The 23532-nt window shown below is 37.6% G+C and overlaps 2 protein-coding genes across 3 annotated transcripts in view; both read right to left on the bottom strand.

Moving 5' to 3' along the window:
• Positions 1 to 9198, bottom strand: part of LOC136260229 (polyubiquitin-like) — a 36624-nt gene extending 27426 nt beyond the window's left edge. Inside the window, exon 1 of the mRNA XM_066053894.1 lies at positions 9092 to 9198. The gene's annotated coding sequence lies outside the window, so the exon portion shown is untranslated. The remainder of the gene's footprint in view (positions 1 to 9091) is intronic.
• Positions 9199 to 9836: 638 nt separating this feature from the next.
• LOC136262519 (uncharacterized) lies at positions 9837 to 23492 on the bottom strand. 2 transcript variants are annotated; one of them, XM_066056817.1, is made up of 9 exons: positions 23190 to 23488; positions 23079 to 23137; positions 19443 to 20267; positions 18885 to 19384; positions 17109 to 17321; positions 15977 to 16055; positions 14456 to 15316; positions 14144 to 14226; positions 9837 to 10158 (listed from the first exon to the last, which is right to left on the bottom strand). In XM_066056817.1, the coding sequence occupies exons 1-9, from the start codon at positions 23441 to 23443 to the stop codon at positions 10024 to 10026; spliced, it is 3009 nt and encodes a 1002-aa protein (XP_065912889.1). In that variant the 5' UTR covers positions 23444 to 23488; the 3' UTR covers positions 9837 to 10023. The 2 variants fall into 2 exon arrangements, with proteins under 2 accessions (XP_065912889.1, XP_065912890.1); XM_066056818.1 differs by lacking the exons at positions 9837 to 10158; positions 14144 to 14226 and adding an exon at positions 14236 to 14400 and having other exon boundaries at positions 23190 to 23492.
• Positions 23493 to 23532: the final 40 nt, after the last annotated feature.

Here is a 23532-nt window from a genome sequence, read left to right as displayed (position 1 = left end):
CCTGAAATTAAAACTAATACTAGTACTAGTACTTTGATGGAAAGACAGTTCAGAATCTACAATGTAGCTTGTTTATTTTATATCAAGGCTTTACAGCAAAAGTGCTGAAGGTCTGTAGGACACCTAGTCCTACAGCCTGTTTGTTTGAAAAGGTGGATAAAGGAGAAAAAATCCATGACTGGACCTGGTAGTCTCTAACCTGCAGCCATTCGATTAACACTAATTAGTAAGAGGTTTATCACATGACTCCCAACATGGAGCACAGCTTCTAATTGAAATTGTATTGAAAGATGGTCCCATTAAAGTTATTGTATAATCATGGTCCCGCATCTCATTAAACTTATATCACCTTGCACTGATACCCATGGCAGTAGGCAGGCAGTCCTAAAGATACAAGTACACAGAAAAATTAATTTCAACTAGAGTAGGGACCATAACACATCGATAAGAAATGCACAGTGGGGATATAACAATTCTTATAGTTTTACTGTGACTTAATATCGTGCACTACTCCAGCTTGTTTCAGTACTTTTTATCGATGTATTATGGTCCCTACTCTAGTTGAAATTTCCAAACTTTTCTGTGTACTTGTTTGTTAACTTTTTTTTGTAAATAATAATTATGACTGGTGAACCCACACATACCGCATCTGAAACGGTGTCGCGCGCCCCAATTATCGTCTGAAAAGTGAAGAATCCATTACGCTTTGTTGTCAGCTATGTTCAATCCGTTATGCAGCATTTCGAATCAAGAACTGTTCGAAAAGCACCTCTGTAATCCACGCATACCAAAAGAAAGAAATGGTGCCGCGCCCCAGTTATATCAATTATCGTCTGAAAAGTGAAGTATCTATTACACTTTGTTGTCAACCCGTTACACAGCAGTATGAATCAAGAACTGTTTGAAAGCACCTCTGATATCAAAAGCCACTATGACAAATACGGACGATCTCCGTTACGAAGGGAAGCCATTGCATGCTATCGACACTTTTCGCTGTCAGCAAAGATGAATGGAACACAAAGGAGGACACTGGTAAGTCCATGAAGAATGCATTGTACGTACTGCGGTATGCCAAAAGGCACCTGTTGGGCCAAACTGATGTCGAACAGTAAAAAAATCAAGCCCATAGCCTTAGTTGTTATCGAGTTACGCTTGTCTGAAGGCATCAGTCAGTTACTTATTTACTCACTCAGTCAGTAGAAAATTCCATTAAATAAACTATTTGTAAAATTCCGTAGCAACTTGTTGAAAGCGTTTCGGGTCGATCTGAAAGCTTGTTTGGGTTTAGTTTCACCTAACCAATACTGCCTGATCGTCGTTAGGGGAAGTTGAGGCTGTTTTTTGGGTGATATTATTTCATGGGCCACGCCTACTCCTTTGTGGTCCCTACTATACACTACTATCGTAGTGTATGATAGCCACAATATGGAATATTACTTAGCCATTTTAATTTACTGTAGACTGTTGAACAGAAAGGGAGTGGACATTTGTGTCTGTCTATATAAATGACCGGTTAATTACTAACATGCATACATCAGTGTCATGCTCAAAAGGTGTTGTTGGGGCTGGGCTTTATATGAAGTAGTGTTTACTGCAGCAGAATATTGAACTAACATATGGGGTATGAGACATACATTAATGTCTAAGGGAGTGAAAACAAAAGTAGATTCCATCAGTTATCTCAATACAAAGCTTCTCAAACTATTGCACATATATAAAACTCTCTCTCATAAGACAAAGAACAGACCAAGTAGACATTGATGAGAAACTGATAAGTTAGTGGACCAGTATTGTGGTCTAAAGGTATGAATAAAATAAACACTTCTTTTTGATGAGTTCAGAAGTCTGAAATTGTAAAGAATGTTGTTCAGCTAATGAACATTCTCTTATGAGCATTTCCTAACACTTACAGTATAATAAAATGTAATATATTTCTATGGGACCACAGTAATGCAGAATGTTGTACTATTCTAAAAGAATAATATAGCGCTATGTCTTTTTTTCCTCCAGCAAAAGTATATATATAGAGAGAGAGAAAAAAGCAACACTTTAAAAACATGTACTGTATAGCTAGCAATTAGTTTAATAGGTAGTGAAAAGAAAAGAATAAAAAAAAAAGACAACTATAACCTAGTTGCAAACAAATGTCACTACTGGGTACCATTTTGCCTTGGAAAGATAACCCAATCCTGATTGTTTCCTAAGGTTGGGTCATATGCAGATACAGGGATGACCAGCTAGTGGAGTACCACATGGCCATGGTCATAGGCTTTTTCAGTGATTTGCATGACTGGTTAACAGATTGGAATGTTGTTATAGTATAATGGGGAAATCTCCTAGCCCCCACTGTTTCCCATGCAGTTTCTTCGGCCACTCTGCTCTGCTAACTAGCACTGGTGCCACATGCTCAAAACTTTATGCACTGTACAGGTACAAAATTGAGCAATTTGTATACAAAGTTTGTAGTAAAAAATGAACTAATTATGGTACTTGCTTTAGTAGTGCAGCAGCGTAGCCCCTAAAATTAGCCAAATTGTGCACTTTTTTCATGAAACCATGAAACTTTCCACATAAGCAGTACCTCTCATGACATGTATTTTTTGATACAGTGCCATTGTAGATTTGGGCTTTGGTGACCTGTATGCACAGATCATTTATGTCCCCAAAACATTAATTGTAAAAACATGGTACCAAAGTAAAGGTCTTGTTGAACAAGACAACTTGGTTTATATTTGAAGTTAAAACGTAATTCCATTTTGAAGTTATGATTACTTTTATTCGCTGCAAAATTTGTATAAATTACCCGTGGGGAGGCAAATTATCTTGAAAAAGTAGAATATTTGCATTGTGCCGCTAGAACATAATCCCCAACTATGTTGTCACACATCTGCTTTTTTTTGTGTTTCATTGTTACTTGTGTGACATATGTATAACACAATGATCTGACTCCCTGTATTCACAGGCTTTAAGTATCCATCTCACAGGTACTTGTCTGTTAGTTGGCTGTTGTATTTTTAGTTATGCATTCAGCACCAATTTTATTTCAGCATTTTGTAGACCCTCAATTATCTAACCAACAGGTGGTCCTCAGGGGTTTAACCAAGGGTCTACTGTCCTTAGCATCGGGTATCTGCTAATGCTGCAGATAGTCACAAGTGGTCTAACTGGAATCACTATATCCAAGTTGAAACACTCCGCCTAGAAACAAACACTCCAAAGAATAAGCATTCACTATTGTTGCGACTTCACTTCTCCGGGTACCATTATTGCTAAGTTCCACAGATTCTACATTTCGGGTTACATAATCAGGTGCTTATCTCCCCTGTTTCTTCTTCCACCATATCATCAGCTTCTCCTTGACCTTCTATGTCTCCCCAGACAAGCCCTCAAACATAAAGCCACAAGGTTTCTCGGACACAGGAACCAACTTAACTTAGCTATGGCTTCTTTGTAACTCTTAATTATATTAAAAGACCCGCACACCCAGCGCATGTGTAAGCAAGCACACAGCAATGTACTATATTCCCACTGCCTTGTATTGACAATAGACTAGATTCATTGTCTGGAGCTACCACACTGACAAGTGTGCATGGATCCATCTTCTTAGCATTTGTGACCTATTTATTCAGATTTATATGAGTTTAGAAAAATGTCTTTTGTGAATGCACTAGCAACATCGAAGATCAATGGAAATAGTACTGACAGGATGGATGTATGGTACTTAGATGATGTTAGCTAACTAAAGTGTTTGAGTGACTGTAATTGGCTGGTCTCATATTGAAGCCTGAGAAGTGCAAGTTTGCTGAAATTAGAGGTACACTACCTAGGTCATTTAGTGTCTGCAGAAGGGATGTGAACAGATCCTGGAGAACTAAAAGCTGTTTCTGGTACCTAACAATGTAAAGTCATAGAGGTCATTCTTAGAATTGGCGTCATATTACTGAAGATTTATACCACAGTTTGCAAGAATCGTTGGACAGAAAGACATGGAGTTCACCTGGTCAGCCGTTTATCAGAAGGTATTTGATAACCTAAGAAGTTGTGTGCTAGTGCATCTGTGCTTTCATACCCTGACTTCAGAGTTCCATTTATCCTTGAAACAAATGTTTGCTCAGAGAAAAGAAGATGGATCAATCTGACCAATCGCTTAAGGTAGCAGAAGTCTTCAAGGACATGAGAAGCATTATGGAGTGACTGAAATAGAAGTACTGGGAGTAGTTTGGGCTGCAAAACATTTTAGACCTTACCTTTATGGGAATCAGTGTGACATTTACCCAGATCATGAGGCATTAAAGAATACCCAGTAACCTTCTGGAAATCTTGCCAGATGGGGTATGGCCATTCAAGAGTTGGATGCACGAATCCTTCATAGAACTGAAAAGCACAATGCCAATGCAAATGCTGTCTTAAGAGCCCCATTACAGCAGTCAGAAGAGGGAGTTGTGAAACTGTAACTGCAATAGAACCAGAAAGTGAGTTACCAGTATTGTAGAGAGCAGATCAAGAATTGAAAGCAATAATAGATTTTCTGGAATCTAGGATCCTGCCTAATGAAAAATATCTCTAGAATAAAATTTGTTTCATAATTTTTTTTGTTGTTGTTGTTGCAAAAACACGGTTTTTGGCCTGTCCGACTGCTTACCAACCCAATCATAGTTGCAAGGCTAACAAGCTATGTAATGTGACAATATATAACAAACTAACCTGTGGAATGTGCCTTTTGGGGTTGTAGTGAATATCCACTCTATGCACTGTACCTTTGTCTTTCATCTACAATTCTTCTTATTGTCATGCAAGGAAACTACACAGCTAATGCCAAGTAAGAGCATGCAAGTACGTAAGATAAACAGCAGAAGCTAAGGAAATAATTGTACTAACGATAATATTATGTTTACTACACAGACGCAAACTATACTAAGTAGTCCTATCAATAATTTAGTGACTAAATTTTAAACTTTGCAATTAATTATCAAAATGGCTGTAGGCATGCTACTGGCACAATATATTCATGTGTATTGCCTATATAGTTTGCTCATCTAGTATTCTCATATGCTCTCTAGTGTCCATACTTGTACAGCCATTTACCCTGTACATTTATTATCATCAACTTGCTTAAAAGATACTCAGTGGCATTGATTGCAAGTAAAAAGAAACATTAAAAGTGTTAGTGTTTGGGTATGTCTATTGCATGTGTACGTCTTATAAGTGATATTTCTATATCACATATATTTTAAGTGAGTCTACATAATTTATGCGACTAAGTGATACCTACGTACACCCTTGCTCTATATTGGACTTATTGTCTGCAAGGTAATAGCTATACTGACAGTGAAACCAAGAGTTAGTATAGGAGAGGTATTATTAACTCTTGCAAAGATATGTTGGTATTTTGAAAAAGCTAGGTGCATAACGAGAGAAAAAGGTGTCATGACAAACTTCCTCGTAACAGAAAAATGCATGTATCAAAAAGGTTTTTAAAAAGAAATGAAGGATGCACATTGGCTAAATGGAAAAAAAAGTTGAACTTATGTGGATTTGAATCATCATCTGCACAGAACAACATACTCGCAACAAAAAGAGCATGAGTAAGTATACTTATGGTTTATAGAAAAGAATCTTGAATCAACACAATGCAACATAAAGACAAATTGAAAGTGCATGGCAATTGGGAGTTGCCAGATGGGCGAGTGCTTAATTTCACATAGGTGTCATGTTGATACATGAGCTGGCTGGCCAAATTAGCAACCTGATGAAGAAAGAATGTAGACAGTTAGACAGCATTTATACTGTATATTTGTCTGAATTTGACAAAACCCAGCTTCGACGCACAAAGCTTCATTAGTAGATATGGTTTAAAGTAATCATTGTGTAGCAACTTCACAATGCCTAATGCTGTGCCGACAAAATTAATTTTGTATCAATTATCCATCTATTTACAGTATACTTATCACTGTGTGAGCATATAAGTTTCTGATTCCCAAAATATGCCCTGTTTGGGCAGCCCTTTGTGTAGGTAATAATATCACAGGTGGTAGTAATAGGGGTGGTGGGTGGGTGCTTAATATAGGAGTATAGAATGGAGGAAGAAGACAAGTGGAGTGCAGAGCTCCAATTTGGACTCTGTTCACTCAAATCACTCCCAAAAGCAACCAGCGAACTCTCCAAGGCTTCCCAACTCACTACACGCCATTCCAATGAAGTCATGGTACTAAACCTCCACTCATGGCTTTCACAGGGTTTGATAATAGCTGCTGCAAAAACCAGACTAGCCAGATCTGAATAGAGTGGATAGTAGGCCAGCAATCCATTTCTGTGAGTTTGATTTCATGTGCGTAGGAGCCAGATTATATCAAATCCGGTCACGTATATAGATTATCATTGTTGGTGTTATGTGCTAGTGCAATAAAAAATTAAATAGGATTCCAGTGATAAAAAGTAGCGAAACAAGAGATGATGGTACTTGGCACTGTAGCAATGTGGGATCTATTAATCTCAATTTAGGGATTTTTTTCCACTTTGCTACAATGCCAAGTAGGGATTCTCCTTCATAGGTACTATACTCTTTTATTTCACTACTTTTTATCGCTGGAACCCTACTTCATTTTTAAATTTATTGCATTAGATTCGGAACATGCCAGCAAACCTCTAACAATCAGTGCTGAGGCCACACCCCTCAGCAATCTAGCACCGTAGAAGACAACGCATTGTGCCACACCCATCTACTGTGTAGCTGAAGTAGTGAGATCGAGATACTCTAATACAGCAGTCATAGCCACATGTGTATTTTTGCTATGTTCTAACAAAAAAGGTTATCGTTTAAGGGAGTATGGTCCATTGCAATCATTTTATAACCCCAGCTTAACTGCTATCCAATACCAGGGATACTACAGTCTGATAAGCACCTCAAATAGTTTCATGGCATCTAAATATGCTCCTTCAAGGAAAGCGTCAAAAAAAGAAAAATTAATGTCTCCGCCGCCTGTGTTTTCTTGTTTTCAATGCTGTATTTGTTTGTTGAATGGAGTAAGACTATTCTATAAAGGTAAGTTTCAGTGCATATGGTATTTCTATGATGGTTTTTAGACACGGCATTGTTAGTGACACCCATCTTTAGGGGGGGACCCCTATACTAAACAGTAGTACCATACTGTTTGATAAACCATACCAAGACCAGAGGAGGTCGGTCACGCATCATCAAACTTCTCATGATCTCAAAGTTCAACCCATTCAACCTCGACACCTCAGCAGTATTGATATAAAGTATTCTAATGTGTGAATTGATATCGATAAACTACGAGCCCTTCTTTCAGCTGCCCAACACTTTGTGTGGCTTTTATAATCAAGAAACAAACACTACATAATGCATACTTCTTGAAAATGCGACAAAAGACTTCATAATAACGATGCTAATTTCAGGCATCATGTTTTTATTGTGCAATCACACGTAGTAGTACGTCATAGGGCTATGACACATGACCAACCTCCTCTGTACCAAGACAGTAATTTTTCATATTGGTTGTGTATAGAGACAGTCACCACAGAATTATTAGGAGTGCTTAAAAAGGACTAGATTGTTTCACTTTGTGCAATCAGTTTTGCTACAAATAACTGAGAATAATGACCACACTTTCAGTAATTTGTCGTGTGTAATGTCCTAATCTGAGATCTGGTTGTTTCAAACTGTGATCAAAATACCCTAATAGAGTAGTCACCCTAATATAACAGTCAGGTAGATTGTCGTGGTGTTCTAATAAAGCAGCCACAGCTCATAAGTAGATATACTATACAGCTATAAAGAAAAAGTATAAACACTAGTATATTACACTAGTATATTTAAAAATCATTAATTCAGTAGGGCCCATGCAATATGAAATACTGTAAGGTAGGGATACAAATTTTTGTGGATTTCGTGTGGACGTTTTATCACAAGTTGTATAGAGATTGATGTCTCAACCACAAAAATTTATTCCACTACATTTTGGTAATCCATGAAAATTTCTATGGTAGTGAAACAAGAGACATGATCCTATATCATGGCATAGCTAGCTAATTATAACTACAAACCAAAGAGGGATTTTCCAACATATGGCCTATGTCATGGCATACAACAAGGTCTCTTATTTCAACTGTGTCTCTGGGATGGGTCATGCTGCTTATTTGAGAAAAGCGACCCACCGCCAGACTATCAAGTGTTGCAATTTCAGAACAAAGTGAGAATCACGATTGAAATAATAGCTGCGTATAAGAAACATTGTACTGTAGGGATCTATCATTCCCATACTGCATAGATATATACCAGGAGTGGGTCTAGGATTTCCCAAGGGGGGGGGGGGGGGGGAGTGCTAGGCTAGTGGCATCTATAGTGGGGGGCTAAAAACAATGTAGCAACTGGTTGATACTAGTGCAGTGTGAGCACATTCAGCATGAGGAGTATAGGGCATCTTGGGGCATGCCCTCACAGAATTTTTTTTTGTAAATTTAGCTTTCTGAGATCAAATTTGTATGGCAATAATATTGACTGAACCTTAAGCATTGTGAGCCACTTTAACAAGTTCTAGCAGTGGTAACTATAGCTTTCATATAAAGGGCATAGCATAAATGGTGAAGTATGGTTTGAGTTCAAGTTGAAGTTTAAGGGGTCTAGGAGTTGGTCTTGGTTCTTTTTAAAAAAAAAATAATGATGGATGTTCTATTAGAGTAGTTGACTGTCCTATTAGAGTATTTTGATTTCCCCTCTTGTTGATTCCTAGAAGAGATTAGCTCTTTTCTTCTCACTCTTTATTGCCCATGTCTTAAGATAAAACTGCAACTGTACTGTAGCTACTACTATCTTTCTAGTAGCACCATAGATATTAGAGGCTCTAATATCTATGGTAGCACATAGCAAGGGCCCCCTCCTCCTCCCTAAATCCGCCCTTGTAGGTACAGGTAAGTACGTAAGTTTGTACATAAGTACGTACTGTACTCTACATGCTCTACGTACGCTGTCCCGTTGTAAAAATTTTTTTTTTCACGGAGACAGGAAGAAACTATATTTATAGCACATTTATGACACATGCATAATGCACTCTGTCACACAAATACTACTCACCACCATAACTGTTCAGTCATCCCACACACTTCAAACATCGATAATAGACGTCTATTATCTATGCTTCAAGCATCAAGGCGGCCGCGACTGATAATAATAATTGTAAAGGCGCTAAACAAATGATGAAAACCAAGCGCCCATATCTCAAGTGTACTCAGATGGCTGCTGCTGTTGCAGCAATACATACAGACATGTACAGAATAATTCGTGACCTTAAAAGTACAGGTCCTGTGATAAATTCAGTGTTAGCTACTGAATTAAATAACATTGCCGGCTGAGACCGAGTACTGGTAGCCAGCTAAGGGGAATTAACTATTTACTTTTGACTATAGTGAATGTAGTACAGTGACATTGTGTAAAGATCCCTGTTTAAGTTTTATATAATATTTCCTCATACTTGACACTTTATAATACATGATCACTCAATACCAAAGGTGGCTGCATGCACATGCATTAGGTACAAAGCTCCATGCAGGCAATTCTCATTATTAAAACTTGTGGTACTTACATTGGCCCACGAAATTAAACTATCAATCAACCTTGTTGTCTGCAGGCTTTAATCAGTCATCAGAAAAATTGGTAGAAACCATTAAAAAATATTTTCAGCACCCTTTGAAGGTGCATTTTGGCAGTTGACACAGATTAATGTTGATTTCTGGTTGATATTAATTTAGTGGGAAAATACAACATATCCGTAACCCCTACTATTCTGAATTAGTTGAACTTCTGAAATAGTTGAATAAACATAAAAATATAAACCAATCTTTAGGACAAAAATCAATTACACACAGTGTACCATCAATTAAGTTGTTCAATCGTTCATCATTAAAACAATTTGGACATTTTAAAAATGCAACTGTACATGATTCAAGTACACGAATAATTGACATTGTATAATAAGTGATAGTGCACTGCATGTATAAAATTCATCATCAACTATTATCATTTACATTGACCAGCTGCCCTAAGGAATGTAGATTTTTTGATAGCATCTCCAGTTGGCTCAGAAGCTGTATATTCTGCTGTCTAGTATCCATCAATATGGCCTTTGCATCTTCCACCCTGACCTAGCCAGATGATACAAAGACAATATAGTCAGTTGCAATAAGTCAACAATTCCAGACAGCACATATGTATAGTCAAGAGTTCATAAAAAAAAAAAAAACTCTTCATGGCTACAAGTTCCATAATCATGCACATGAGAGCACATGCAGGGGCATATGCAGAAATTATGAAAAGGGGTTTCTACTACAAGTTATTTAAACCTCAAGCAACATTAAGAGTGAGATCTACTTTTATCACTGTACAAGCCATCAATGACTGGAACAGTTTACCCAATCACGTAGCCCACTCAATGATTTTAAAAATTTTCTCGACAGTAGCTGGTCTACTTTATTGTATGATCATTAATTAGTTAATTATTTTGTTGTATACTTATAATTTTTTGCATGTAATTGCAAATTTGTTTCATTCATTTTTGTACAGATCAGTCTTTTTAGGCTCCTTGAGCCTTCTTTACCTGTAACACTAATACTAACAAGTGTAAGGAAAAATTAGGAATTTTAAACTAGAGTAGGGATCAACTAGGATATAGTACACCAATAAAAAGTATTGAAACAAGCTTGAGTTGGTATATATTACTGTAACACTAAAAGAAATGAATATCCATACTGTGCTGTGGAGTTTCCGTATTAGAAATACACAGTAGGGATATTTACTTCTTTTTGTGTTACAGTAATTTGCTGTCATAATATACCAACTCAAGCTTGTTATATTGGTGTACTATATTCTAGTTGATCCCTACTCTAGTTTAAAATTCCTAATTTTTCCTTATGCTTGTTTTTGTTATTTTTATAGAACTGGTGATCAATCTACGTAACTAGTTTGATGATTTGACGTAGCTATGGGAAGTCAATCAAAGAAGATGCCATCATTTTTTTTGTTGAACATAAACTGTAATTTTGCACATAGATTGGTATACTGATATTCTACAACAACTGATTTAATTGATTTATACGTTTTATATGGTTTAAGACAAGTATACAGGAAATACACTGTAAATAAGCGGCCTAGACGCAGGGGTACCAAGCTTTAAAGCAGCTGGAGTCCTGGCAAGGTAAACACACACAGGCAAACACACACATACATCAACTATTATGTTAAATTAATTATATCTGACAAATCCCACAGATCTGAGGAGCGAGCACTGAAAATTCTGTCAGTATGAGCAGGATATTGCAATTCTGGCAGCTTGATCAAACAATGGCTTAATGGTAACTTGCATGCACGAGATATGTTGGTCAGTGTTGCAGGTGTATGCCCAATCTCAATTGTAACAAGCTGGGCATACAGGCCAGTACATCAGTGTTCACAGAATGAAATAGCATAGTACAAAGAACTTACACAGTAAAGCAGCACGAAACGGTGTCAACTAATCAACACGTCTCTGTTCTACTTTGCTAAGAATGAGTTGTTATCCACCCAGCGTCGTCTGGAACAGTTATTTGAACTCAGACAAACGAGACTAATCAACACATGCCTGTTCTACTTTGCTAAGAACGAGTTATTATCCACCCGTCGTCTGGAACAGTCAGTTGAACTCAAACACACAAGAAACAAACAATTAACATCTATGAACACCTTAGTACAACTTACACGGGCAGCAAAGCAGTTCGTTAGTGAGAAACATAAGCGATTAAATTGTGCCAACTAATCAGCACGTGCCTGTTCTACTTTGCTAGAAATGAGTTTTTATCTTCCACCTGTCGTCTGTAGCAGTCAGTTGAACACAAACACACGAGAAACAAACAACAAACAGTGTTCATAGAATGAAATACCTTAGTACAAAGAACTTACACAGTAAAGCAGTGCATTAAGAAATGCAAGCAATTAAACCGTGCCAACAAATCAGCACTTGCCTGTTCTACTTTGCTAGAAACGAGTTCTTATCCTCCACCTGTCGTCTGTAGCAGACAGTTGAACACAAACACACAAGAAACAAACATATCTGCAGACACAGCCTGAAAGTCCAGCAGCGTGTACTAAATAAATTATTAGCACTAATGCGCTATAGCGAATAAATGAACACCTTGCGTTGTCAGCAAAAAGAACTGGGTACAAGGAAAGTCCATGATGCGTGCATTGTACATACTGCAGTTGGTGAAAAGGCACATCTCGGGACGAAGCGACATCAAACAGTGAAGAAATCAAGCCCATAGCTATATCCACTGTCGAGTTATGCTTGGCTGAAGGAATCAGTTAGTCAGAATAAAATTCTGTTAAATAGAAAAATTTAAAATTCCATAGAAACTTTTTGGAAGGGTTTGGGGTTAATCTGAAGATATTTTTGGGCTTGACTATGCCTAATCAATACCGCCAAGTTGTTGTGAAGGGAAATTGAGGCTGGCTTTAGGGTGATATTTTGGGCTGGAAAAGCCCAGTTTTGCACGATCCCTACTACTACAGCTAAGTGACTGATAGTTTATATTACCTGACTGCTCTATTAGAGTATCTTGATCTTTTCACCAAAATCAGAACAATGCTATAAGTGTTGCTATCATGTTAGAAACTATTATTTAACTAAGATAAAAGTTTAAAATGTGTCCTGTTCCATGATAGATTCCAGATTCTGGAAGCCTGAAATTTCAATTTCTTAACGTTTCAAGTAGTGTGTAAAATCTAAAGGGGTTTCCTGAACCCCCTGGAAGCCCCCCCTTGGTATGCCCCTGACATGAGACAGGTATATATCAGCAAAAAAAGCTGTGCCTAGCAATTAAATTATCTTTGATGATTGTAAGGACAGTACAAGAAGTCTTGTGGAAAGTTTAAAAATACAGTATAGAAGGCACCATTTTAAACTGTAAAACAAAACAAGTTGATGTGCACGTTCTACTTCAAGTGCAATGCAGTTAGCTATAACCAAGAGTATATCCATTATATATACTCTTGCTATAACTCATCCAACTATGTATTACTATGGTATTATTTTTGCATTGATTAATAAGGCCAAGACAAATTAATCTTATGTTTCACGGATGCAGTGGGTCAATTTTTGGCAAACCCAAAAATAAGTATAAATCACGTGATCTCTTAAAAAGAGTGCTAATATGGCTGTAGACTCTCATATTGTGCAAGCAGTAACAAGTGTAGTAGCAAAGGGGAAGGAAATGGAGCTCCATCACTTTATTGACTTTCTTGTCAAGATCGAGATACTCCAATAGAGCAGTCACATAAACTTAACAAAACAGTCAGTTCCAGCTGAAAATGATTTATATTTTAATTTATTTTTGACCTGCCGGGTCACTACTAGAGGACAAACAGTCCGTGAAACAGATGATTAATTTGGTATGGCCTAAACTTTAAGGTATTATAATTTCAGATTTTGTAATTCATGAAATACTTTATAATTCTTCAATTATGTTGTTATGCACTGCACTGAGATGCGCTTGTTAAACAAACTGCATATTATACAGTACACACAGAAGCTTTCTCAACTGTTTTATAGCTTGTCCATTGTATTTTTTCTGCAAATTCGCTCGACAAAGCCTCGAGACTGTTATCTATTTTTGCGTGATTATGTAGGGGACACACCCTAAAGAGACTAGTAGCCTATGAGCCCTGCTAAAGTGTTTTTCAGCTCCTAACTTTAAACACATCAAAATTCCAATGGGAAGGCCGCTCACAAAGGTTTGCAGAGAGTTGCTCATTCTAAACTGGGACCACAAAGCTTACCGGAGTATAAAACAGGCTTTATTTAGCCTTTATTTCTCACATACTGGCTGCTTTTACCATTTAATGATTTTGCTCATGTGGGTGCGTACGGACAAATACAGGTACATAGGTACACATGGAACTGTATAGCACTTAGCTTTTAAAACTAGGGGCAAAGGCTGGCTGTGGGTGCTCGTCTGGTTTACTGTTAAGTTGTTTATGTAAAAACATGTGCCTCTGTATACACTAAACCATATGCCAAAATTTATCTCACCTCTGGACATTTAAGAAAGGCAACTACCTTGGTTACAGTGTTGTACAAAATGTTCTATAGTTACTCACCTTATACTCACTGTTCTCACTTTGAAGTTGAGCATTACTAGCATGCAATGAGGAGTTCCTGGAAGCAAGATCAGATCTCATACCTAAACATAAAAACATATTGAACATTACAACCACAGAAATTCGAAACCAGCATACAATATTACTGTACACAAAAGATTTTGATTCTAAAATATAAATAGACATCTAAGTAGTTTGGACAATGAGTTGTTACAAGCACCGTCTCAGCACTTTGTGGCTGTCATTTCATCCTACCACTATACAGAACAATATGCCATAACTTCAAACATATTTCAGGCTAACAGCAGTTACCTTGTTGATGTAAAGTAAAGTCATGGATGACATGACCAATACTGCAATGAGGTGGAAAACTGATGGAGGCACCATCAAGTGATTTATCCATTATGGTACTTTGCTGTGCACTACTAGTACCGTGGTTGTCAATATCATTAATTGTCCCATGACCAACACGTGTGGAAAAGTTCAACATGCTGATACCACCAGTCGTGTGATCACCTGTATGATCCATATCATGGGTCAAGTCAACTACATTTAATGGTGCATCTTCATGATTGGCTATGGAATTACTAGCATAGTTTATGTCTTGTTGAGTATTAATGTTGCTATGTTCCATATGGGCCACATGATCTTTAGTAGCAATCACATGATCTTTTACAGTGATCACATGATCTTCCACAGTGATCACATGATCTTCATTGTTGTTGTTCAAATGATCTTTAACATTGCTCACATGTTCTTTAGTGTTACTCACTTGATCTTCAGCATTGCTCACATGATCTTTAGTGTTACTCACTTGATCTTCAGCATTGCTCACATGATCTTTTGCAATGCTCACATGATCTGAATTGTTTGCACAATGGCCAGTATTTTGATTGCTGCTACTACTACCATGGCAAACTACATTATCAGTCTTGTGACTTTTATTGTTCTCCCCTTGACTATTCTTTCGACGGCTCCTTATGGACTTTGTAACAAATTTAACCACCTCTTCATTATGCCTGCGGCTGAGGCAGTGCTGTTGCTTATTATGTAAAGAAGAAAACTGCACGTCACATATGGAGCAGTATAACCCATCTGAGTCACTGTTGAGGAACTGGCCTAGATACTTATTGGCCCATTCTGGGTCAAAGCTTGGTTCTTGCTGTTGAAAATCTAAGAATACACAATAACTGCATGTAAAGCAAAGCTATGAAAGAAAGTGAAGAAAGTACATAGCCTTAAAACACTGCAGCCAAGTAGTGAAGTTAATCTCAACAATAATGATAGCATTGCTACATCATCATTATGGAAATTAATATCATTACAGCAATTTCTAGGCTGTCTATCTATCACCTTTAAATGAATGGCTTCACAACTTTTACCTACACACTGGCTTTTTTTGGCCATAGCTATTCTCATTCTCTCTCTCTCCTAGTTTCAATTGGACTGGTTTGGTCTAGATATCACTTTTAATTGCATTTGCGAGCTCAATAACTGGTCATACACTGTATGCCAGCTTTTTATCCCTTCTATAGGTTATTCAATAACAGATTTATTTTACAGCATTGTAAACTTAATTTGGGACACTCTAATACAACAATCATTTTGCATAGCAACAGCCACAACAACATATTGGTGGCACGTCTACTTACAACACACTACTGAGTATTCCATTCATCCACAAAACTAGGATTTTGAATATGAATCAATAAATTCAATACTTTACTTCTGTCAATTTTTATACCACAGCCGACATTGATGAACATAAATATTGGCAAAATACTACGTACATTAATGTAACTACTTGTGATCCACTCCACACATACTACTAACCACTGTTTCTTTGATGATAATATGTTACCAACTCATCAAGGTAACGCTGACGATCAGTATGTCCTTTGTTGATGTACGCCTGCAGGACCAAAGAAAATACAGTATATACACAGCACACACCATATATTGACGAAACATTACATATACTGTATCGCCTCGAATTACGGCTGGTCTCATATAAATGCCTGGTCCTATTTAGTTGCCAAGGGTATACAGCACCAAAACAAAAATAAACACCAGGTCTCAAATAAACGTCTAGCGCAGTCATTATTAATTAACAATTCCGGGGGCAGTGTTACAAACGATGAAGTGAAGAACGTTTTATAGAGTTCCTTTTAAGCTTGAATCTGTGAAATATGCTGAGGGAAACATCAAGGAGAGTCCAGGAGAGTACAACACCAAGGTATGAAGTTGACTTGTGAATGCTGATCAGGTATAAACGCTGGTCTTGTATAGTCGCCAATCTTGTTTAGTAGCCGGGGTAAAAAGTTGCTTGAAAGAAATAAACAATGCCAAGGCCGTAATTTGAGACAATACGGTAAGCTAAAACAAACCATAATCTCATATGTCGATTAGGGATCATAGAAATAAAAACTAGTAAAACAAGGAAGGTTGCTATACCTGTAGATATACTAATGGACATTTAATCCCTACTTCAGTCTAACCATGACTGAATTAGGGATTAAATGTCCACAAGTATACCTGCAGGTGTAGACATTGTTTCACTTCTTTAAATTCTTAATTTTTAAACCAAGCGTGTGCCCACACAGCCAGCTGTGCTGGTTTCTAAAAACGTGTGTGTGTTACTTCTGTATGTAATTTGCAGTTTAAAGTGGTTATTCAAGTTTAAGCTTCCTTAGCAATGTGATCACTGGATTACAAAGTTATAAAATACACTAAATTACAACATTACAAATGTAATTATCTAGCTGATAGCATTAATGTAAACTAAATAAATGGTTGGTTAATTGCCTTAAAAAGGGATAGCATTAATTGCATGGGCACCTGTATTTTAGAAGTACAGTAACACAACATCAACTTATTCCTTATGCTGGTCAATACTTTTTGATAATATACAGTACTACTGTATTGTATGATAATTGGAAAACAGTAGTTACTAAATGATGCTAACCTGACGTTGTTCAGAAGGTAGCTGGCTCCACATTGTAGCTAAATATTTACTGACCTCCCCAGGAGGCATGGTTGGGTTCTTCCTCATGATTTCACCACGATGATCACTAAGGTAATACATATAACCTGTACAAGGTGGCTTTGGCATCAGCTGTACAGCTTTGGGGACACGTGGCTTGCGACATCTACCCTTCACCCAACCTCGCTTCTTAGGCTAAAAGGTAAACAAACATTATGAGACTAAGAAACATTTATGTAGCAGCAAAGTATCGTACATATGAATATCATACAAAGACTACAGACACTTCAGGAATAAAAGTTTTTGGTTGTGAACTAAAATCCCAAAATATTTCTCCCTGTACAGCTTTTGCTTCTGATTCATGTTAAGCTGCAGGAACCTGTTATCAGCTAGAACATAACACATGCCTTCAAACCATTTCAATGCATGGAGTCTTTGCCAATGGATGATATTCACGTCAGAAAATAAAATAAAATGGCCGCTATAGTGGGGGACTTTGTACAATGAGGTATTGGTTTTTTACATTTAGAAATGCAATCAAGGACAAAAGTGAGGCATATCATACAGTAGGATAGTACCCATATTATTAACTCTTGATAGTACTGTATAGCACAAAAGTATAGGAGTGGCCCACAAAAAAAAACATCAACCAAAAGCCAGCCTCATTTTACCCTGACAACGATGAGGCAGTATTGGTTAGGTACTGTAAAACTAAGCCCAAACAAGCTTTCAGATCGACCCAAAACGCTTCCAACAAGTTGCTACGGAATTTAAAATATATATATATATAAAGTGGAATTTTCTACTGACTGACTACCTGACTGACTGATGCCTTCAGAGAAGCATTGCTCGATAACGACTAAGGCTACAGGCTTGATTTTTTCACTGCTCGACGTCACTTTGGCCCGAGAGATGCCTTTTGGCATACCGCAGTACATACAATGCATACTTCATGGAGTTACCAGTGTCCTCTTTTGTGTCCCATTCATCTTGGCTGACTGCAAAAGGTGTCAATTTGGTGGTAGCACGTGATGGCTTCACTGGCTTCGTAATGGAAATCACTCGTATTTTATAGTGGCTACCTTGATTGCAGAGGTGCTTTTCAAACAGTTCTTGATTCGCAATGTTGTGTAACAGGTTGAACATAGCTGACAACAAAGCGTAATAGATACTTCACTTTTCAGACAATAATTGGTATCTGAGGCACGTGGTGCATTTCTTTATTTTGATGCGGTATGCGTGGGTTCACCAGTCATAATAATTTCATTTTACAAAAAAAGTTAACAAACAAGTACACAAAAAACTTGCTATGGTCCCTACTCTAGTTGAAAATTCCAATATTTCTGTGTAATTGTGTATATATACACACTACATTGCAATACAAATGCATATATTTGTGCACGCGTAAAAGAAATTGGTCTGCTTTCACCAGATGAGCCCATTATGCATTCATTTTGCATTGCCAAATTACGTTCACTACGTAGCTACCTCTTAGCTGTAATATCTCCTTATTCCATCTGTACAATATTCAATTCTATTTTGCAAGCAACCCAGTCTCTTAATTAACTCAACTATGACGGGGCCATTTTCACAATTGTGACGATAAATTTCATCATTGCGGATATCGTCCCATTAATCTTTCAGCATTACATTATTCAGAAAGTGCACAGTAATAACATCCTTTCAAAATCTGGAGGAAATCACTACACAGTGTTCTCAGGTCCTAACTTAATGACCAAAAGTACATGTATCACTAACCTCTGAAGTTGGATTACTTTTTTTCTTTTTATTGCCAGCTACATTTTTGTCATTGCCCAACTGCAATTCCATGTTAATCGGAGTAGGAGTTGATGGATAATTAGATGGTGTGACATTCTTACGTCTTATTTGTGTCCAATCAATGAAAGGAATTTTCAAAGGAGTAACCACGTCACTTGGAGAATAATAGCCGGTATCACTTAGGTCATGTGATCCACTGCTATCAAGATGGTGTTCTGCCTCCTCACATGATTCACTTAGTTGTTCATGAGAACCAGAATCGACAGTGCTAGCAGGTTTATGTGTGACAGCAGTTTTGTCTGATTGCTGTGAGGTACATGGTTGAAATACCTCTTGTACCAACTGGAAAAAGTTAGGTGACCCTGACTGTGGTGAATCTTGTATCGCGTCATTTGCTAGCATTAGTGATTGCCCAATAATGTCATCACAAGATACTTTATTAGAGTCACTACTATTTACTTCATTGGATGAAGAAGTAACTGTGGGGCATGTTCAAATACATACATATAACAATAATAATAATAATTAAACACTGACCTGTATGAGACAAAGATGCTGGAGGAGCTGAACACTGTGATGATGAACTTGGTACATATTCACAATTAGACAGTGATAAAGGTACAATTATAGAACATGGAATTGTGCCTGCTGTTGCTGCTGCCAACAGTGTAACTGCACATGGAATATTTGCTGATGATGAATTAACCATTGAAGAGTTTAACTGAGCCATTGAGGAACTTGCTTGGAGCAGGGAATAGTTTTCATGAGTCATGATGCTTGTACAAGGAAAAGAAGAGCTTGCATTTACTGCTGAAGTTTCCGTGAAATTCATAGCCAAGCTTATACCATTTTCATCTGTATTTGTACAAAGATCCGGTAAGGTTAAATGCTGTGTAGGTGTGATTGCATGATCTTTAGGTGTGATCACATGATCTTTAGGTGTGGTCACATGATCTTTAGGTGTGGTCACATGATCTACAGGTGTGGTCACATGATCTACAGGTGTGCTCACATGATCCAATACATCAGAACTACTGGTAAATGATGTACATGAACCCAAGGAATAAGTGCTGCTATGTACAGATAACTGATCAATATCACATATGTCATCATGTGTAGCACCAGTGGTTGATAACAACAGCTCCATAATGTTGTTTTGATCACACAATGAGTTTACTGTTTCTTCTTGAACACCAACACAGATGGTATCCAAATTATCAAGGGTGACTTGATCATGACATTCAGCTTGATCATCAAGTGTGACATGATCATCCAGGGTATCCCCCTCCATTAATAACTGTGGGGTCTCTTGTTGTATGGCCACACCCAAATCATGTGGGGTAACCAAATCTTGTAAGTGACCTATTAACGATTAAACAGTTGAAATTGACTGTTGGTAGCACTATTGTCAGTATACTAGACTAAAGCATATTATTCCTAGCCTTACATAACCAGCCCCTTTTCTTTTTCACTGAGTTGGGAATGAAAAAGAATAATGGAAGAGCTTGCTACACAAAACTAGTAAATACAGTTTCTCTATAATTTTTCAAATCTGTGTTCCCCACACAACTGTACAAGAAGGAGATGGTTAGTTTCTAATACAAATTGCTAAGCAGAAACAAGGAGTTGGTGGATGCAGTACCATTTAATCGACATTCGTTATAGCTAATCTTAAGCATTCAATAATGCTATTCTTTTCACTTCACAAAAACTAAGTACTCTAATAAAGCAGTCAGCTAAATACTCTAATAGAACAAAACCCAAGAATATATTCGTTGGCTCCATTTTTTATTATATAGATGTGGTTACGCATGCTTTAACCTTTATCCATATTTGATGCACTTGGTTTTCAGTAGTCTTCCATGCATTATATCTTTAATTACAATGTGAATGCAATAACGTGCAGATGCTTCTAACGTGCCAAAATTTCAGGAGCCCTGCGCCCCCTCCCACACATACACACACCTCCTGCTACCTTCCAGTACTTAATTTTTCAGACCCTCGACACCATTTAAAAATATCCTCGATTCATCACTGTATGTGTGTGTGTGTGCACGCGCGTGCGTGCGTGACCGAATTAAAACCAGGTTTCCACACACATCCAGTTTTATGATTTTGAGAGCTTAACATCAAATTTTCACCTGTAGTTTAGTGATGTTATGAAAGCATTGTGTGAAACTTTCACAATAGCACGCTGGTAGGTCATGTTACAGTTGATCAAAGTCAAAGAATTGGGTGTCCATTGTTAGGCCACACAAAGTAAATTATTCCCAAAAATTGACAAGGTGACTAGTTGTCCAATACCCTTGCAGTGCATAGGGTGTATATGAAACAACTAGAAGGCTGAGTAGCCGAAATAAAGTACTACCCACCTAGAGACATGTGAGAAGCCAAAAGCCTCCAAATACAGAGTTAAAATCTTGGCATTGAAACTCCACTGTAATATTTTGACAGTTAAAATGGTGTGAATAAAGTGTCAATTTGTAAAATTACTTCTTCATACAGAAACATGCAATTCCAACTTTGTTTCATACATCAGGGTGGTAACAATACAAACATTAGATATGCTGGCCCTACCTGCTATACATAACAGTATCATACAGTAGGTAACATGAAGGTTTATACTTTTCCACCTACCCAAAATCAGTTTTATTCAAAATCACTTGGCATTATAGGCTGTATGACTGATGTAGAATTCACTATTCAATGGACTGGATTGATTGGCTTTTGTACATTCTATGGTCAGATTCACGGTTAAGGGCCCTTAGTCAACCTGCAGTCTGCTACTACTGTAAGTACTGAATACGAGCCAAGATCTAAGCAGCAGAACATGCAAAAACCATCTTAATAATTTTGCTACTGTTTGTTATTCCACTAGCTCTTTACCCTGGTGTATAGCAATACTGCAGGGAATGTGACACCGATTGCAATCAACCTCCCAGTTGATGAGATATCCTTACAGCAACCTCAAAGGGCAGAGGACCTGTATTTCAGTGCAGGGACTTAACGAATAGAGATTATAAGCGCCCTTGCAGAAAAATATCAACTTAGTATCTCCTGAGTTGAAATAGAAGTCTGGCATGGCAGACTAGCTTGCTATCTTGAAGGATGTTGGCAATTGGAAAGTTAACTATCTTTGTCATGCTCCATGCAGCATTACCATACACCAGGGTAGGGTAAGTGCTGTATAGTGGTACAGCAGTGAAATTAAGACAATTTTCACATATTTCACTGCATAACGTTCAGCAGGGTGCAGGTTCCCTAAGGGCCCTTAACTAGTGATACTCAATTGCAACCATAGAATGTGTAAAAATAAAAATATGTCAGTCCAGTCCACTGAATGGTGACAACTGAATAAAATCCGCTAGTACAGCTGCAGATGTTATCAGGGCTTATGATAGCAGTCAGACAATGGACAAATTGCCAATTTTCAGACCATAATTGGATTTTCATAAAGAGAAATTACAGGATGATATGCCCTTTATAAGGGGAAGCCTACAGTCTGAGCTGTGCATGACTGCTTATACAACTACCAGTTGGTTGGAGATGCTACAATCCAAGGAAGGAACCACAAATATACCAATGCCAAACCCTTTGCTGTTCTGAAACCAAGCTACATGTATATAGCAGTTTTGCTGGCTATGACAAACAATAATCACACTACTTGGCAGCACATTAGTCTATACAATGTATTGGTGTGTCCAGCTATCTACATGTTTGTCCAACCAACTGCAAGCAAGTTTGCTAGGAATTGGTCCTGAAAATTCTTTTCATAAACCCTGGGTGTATGTAGGTCACCTCTTGTTTCATCATTTAAAATTCTTCCTTATGCAATGTTAACACATACACATTTTTTTTTTTTTAAGTTATGCATTGCTGTGCTAAAATACTTCAAGTAGGGACCTTAATCAAACCACTGGACATCAAAAATTACATGGCAGAAATTTTTTACAATTGCAAGCCACACTACCCCTTGTATCATCAGCTTCTTGACCACTTTTCCAGAGCATTTAGGACTTATATAGCCTATTCATGTACATTCTTTTTATGATTGTGTACCCTTTAATATCTATACTCCTCCATCAAACTGTTGCTATTACCAGTTAAACTACATGCAGCTAGTCACTACTTGAAGTCTCATGGAGTTACTTAACGGTACACACTGGGTCTCACCATTGTTTCTGGCAGTTGAAGAACTCGAAAAGGTAGAGTTTTCATCTAGACCGCTTGAACTATATACACAGTACATTTTAATATCTTACAATGCTGATAATATGGTGTTACCTGGCCACGTCCGTGTCGAGTTTATTTCTTACACCGCGTATGGCGGGTCGGGGTGATAGAGGAATAGAAAGTGAATCGAGACTAGCAAACAAGGTTTTGTGTAAGTCCTCATTGGAGTCGAACAATAAGCCATCTTCTACACCACGTGAGATGAGTTCAGAGCCCACAGCACCCTTGTCAAATAGTTCCGTATCAATATCCATCGCTACTCCTAAGCGATCTGGCCCCGTAGCTATGGTGCATGCGTCAGACATGTGTCGCAACCCACAATCAGACCACACACTAGTGATTTTTATTATATGCGAGGCCTATTTTTGCAAACACACTGCAAAAAATTTTGCGA

Source organism: Dysidea avara, chromosome 7 (assembly GCF_963678975.1).
Source record: "Dysidea avara chromosome 7, odDysAvar1.4, whole genome shotgun sequence".
Taxonomy (NCBI): domain Eukaryota; kingdom Metazoa; phylum Porifera; class Demospongiae; order Dictyoceratida; family Dysideidae; genus Dysidea; species Dysidea avara.
This window is presented reverse-complemented; position numbering and strand designations above follow the sequence as displayed.

Coding starts and splice junctions, on each gene's coding strand:
- LOC136262519 (XM_066056817.1), bottom strand. CDS start 23,443: ATGTCTGACGCATGCACCATAGCTACGGGGCCAGATCGCTTAGGAGTA. Junction 17,322..18,884: donor AAAGTAATCCAACTTCAGAG/GTTAGTGATACA, acceptor TTTACCTTTTAG/CCTAAGAAGCGAGGTTGGGT. Junction 14,227..14,455: donor CTTTACTTTACATCAACAAG/GTAACTGCTGTT, acceptor TTTTATGTTTAG/GTATGAGATCTGATCTTGCT.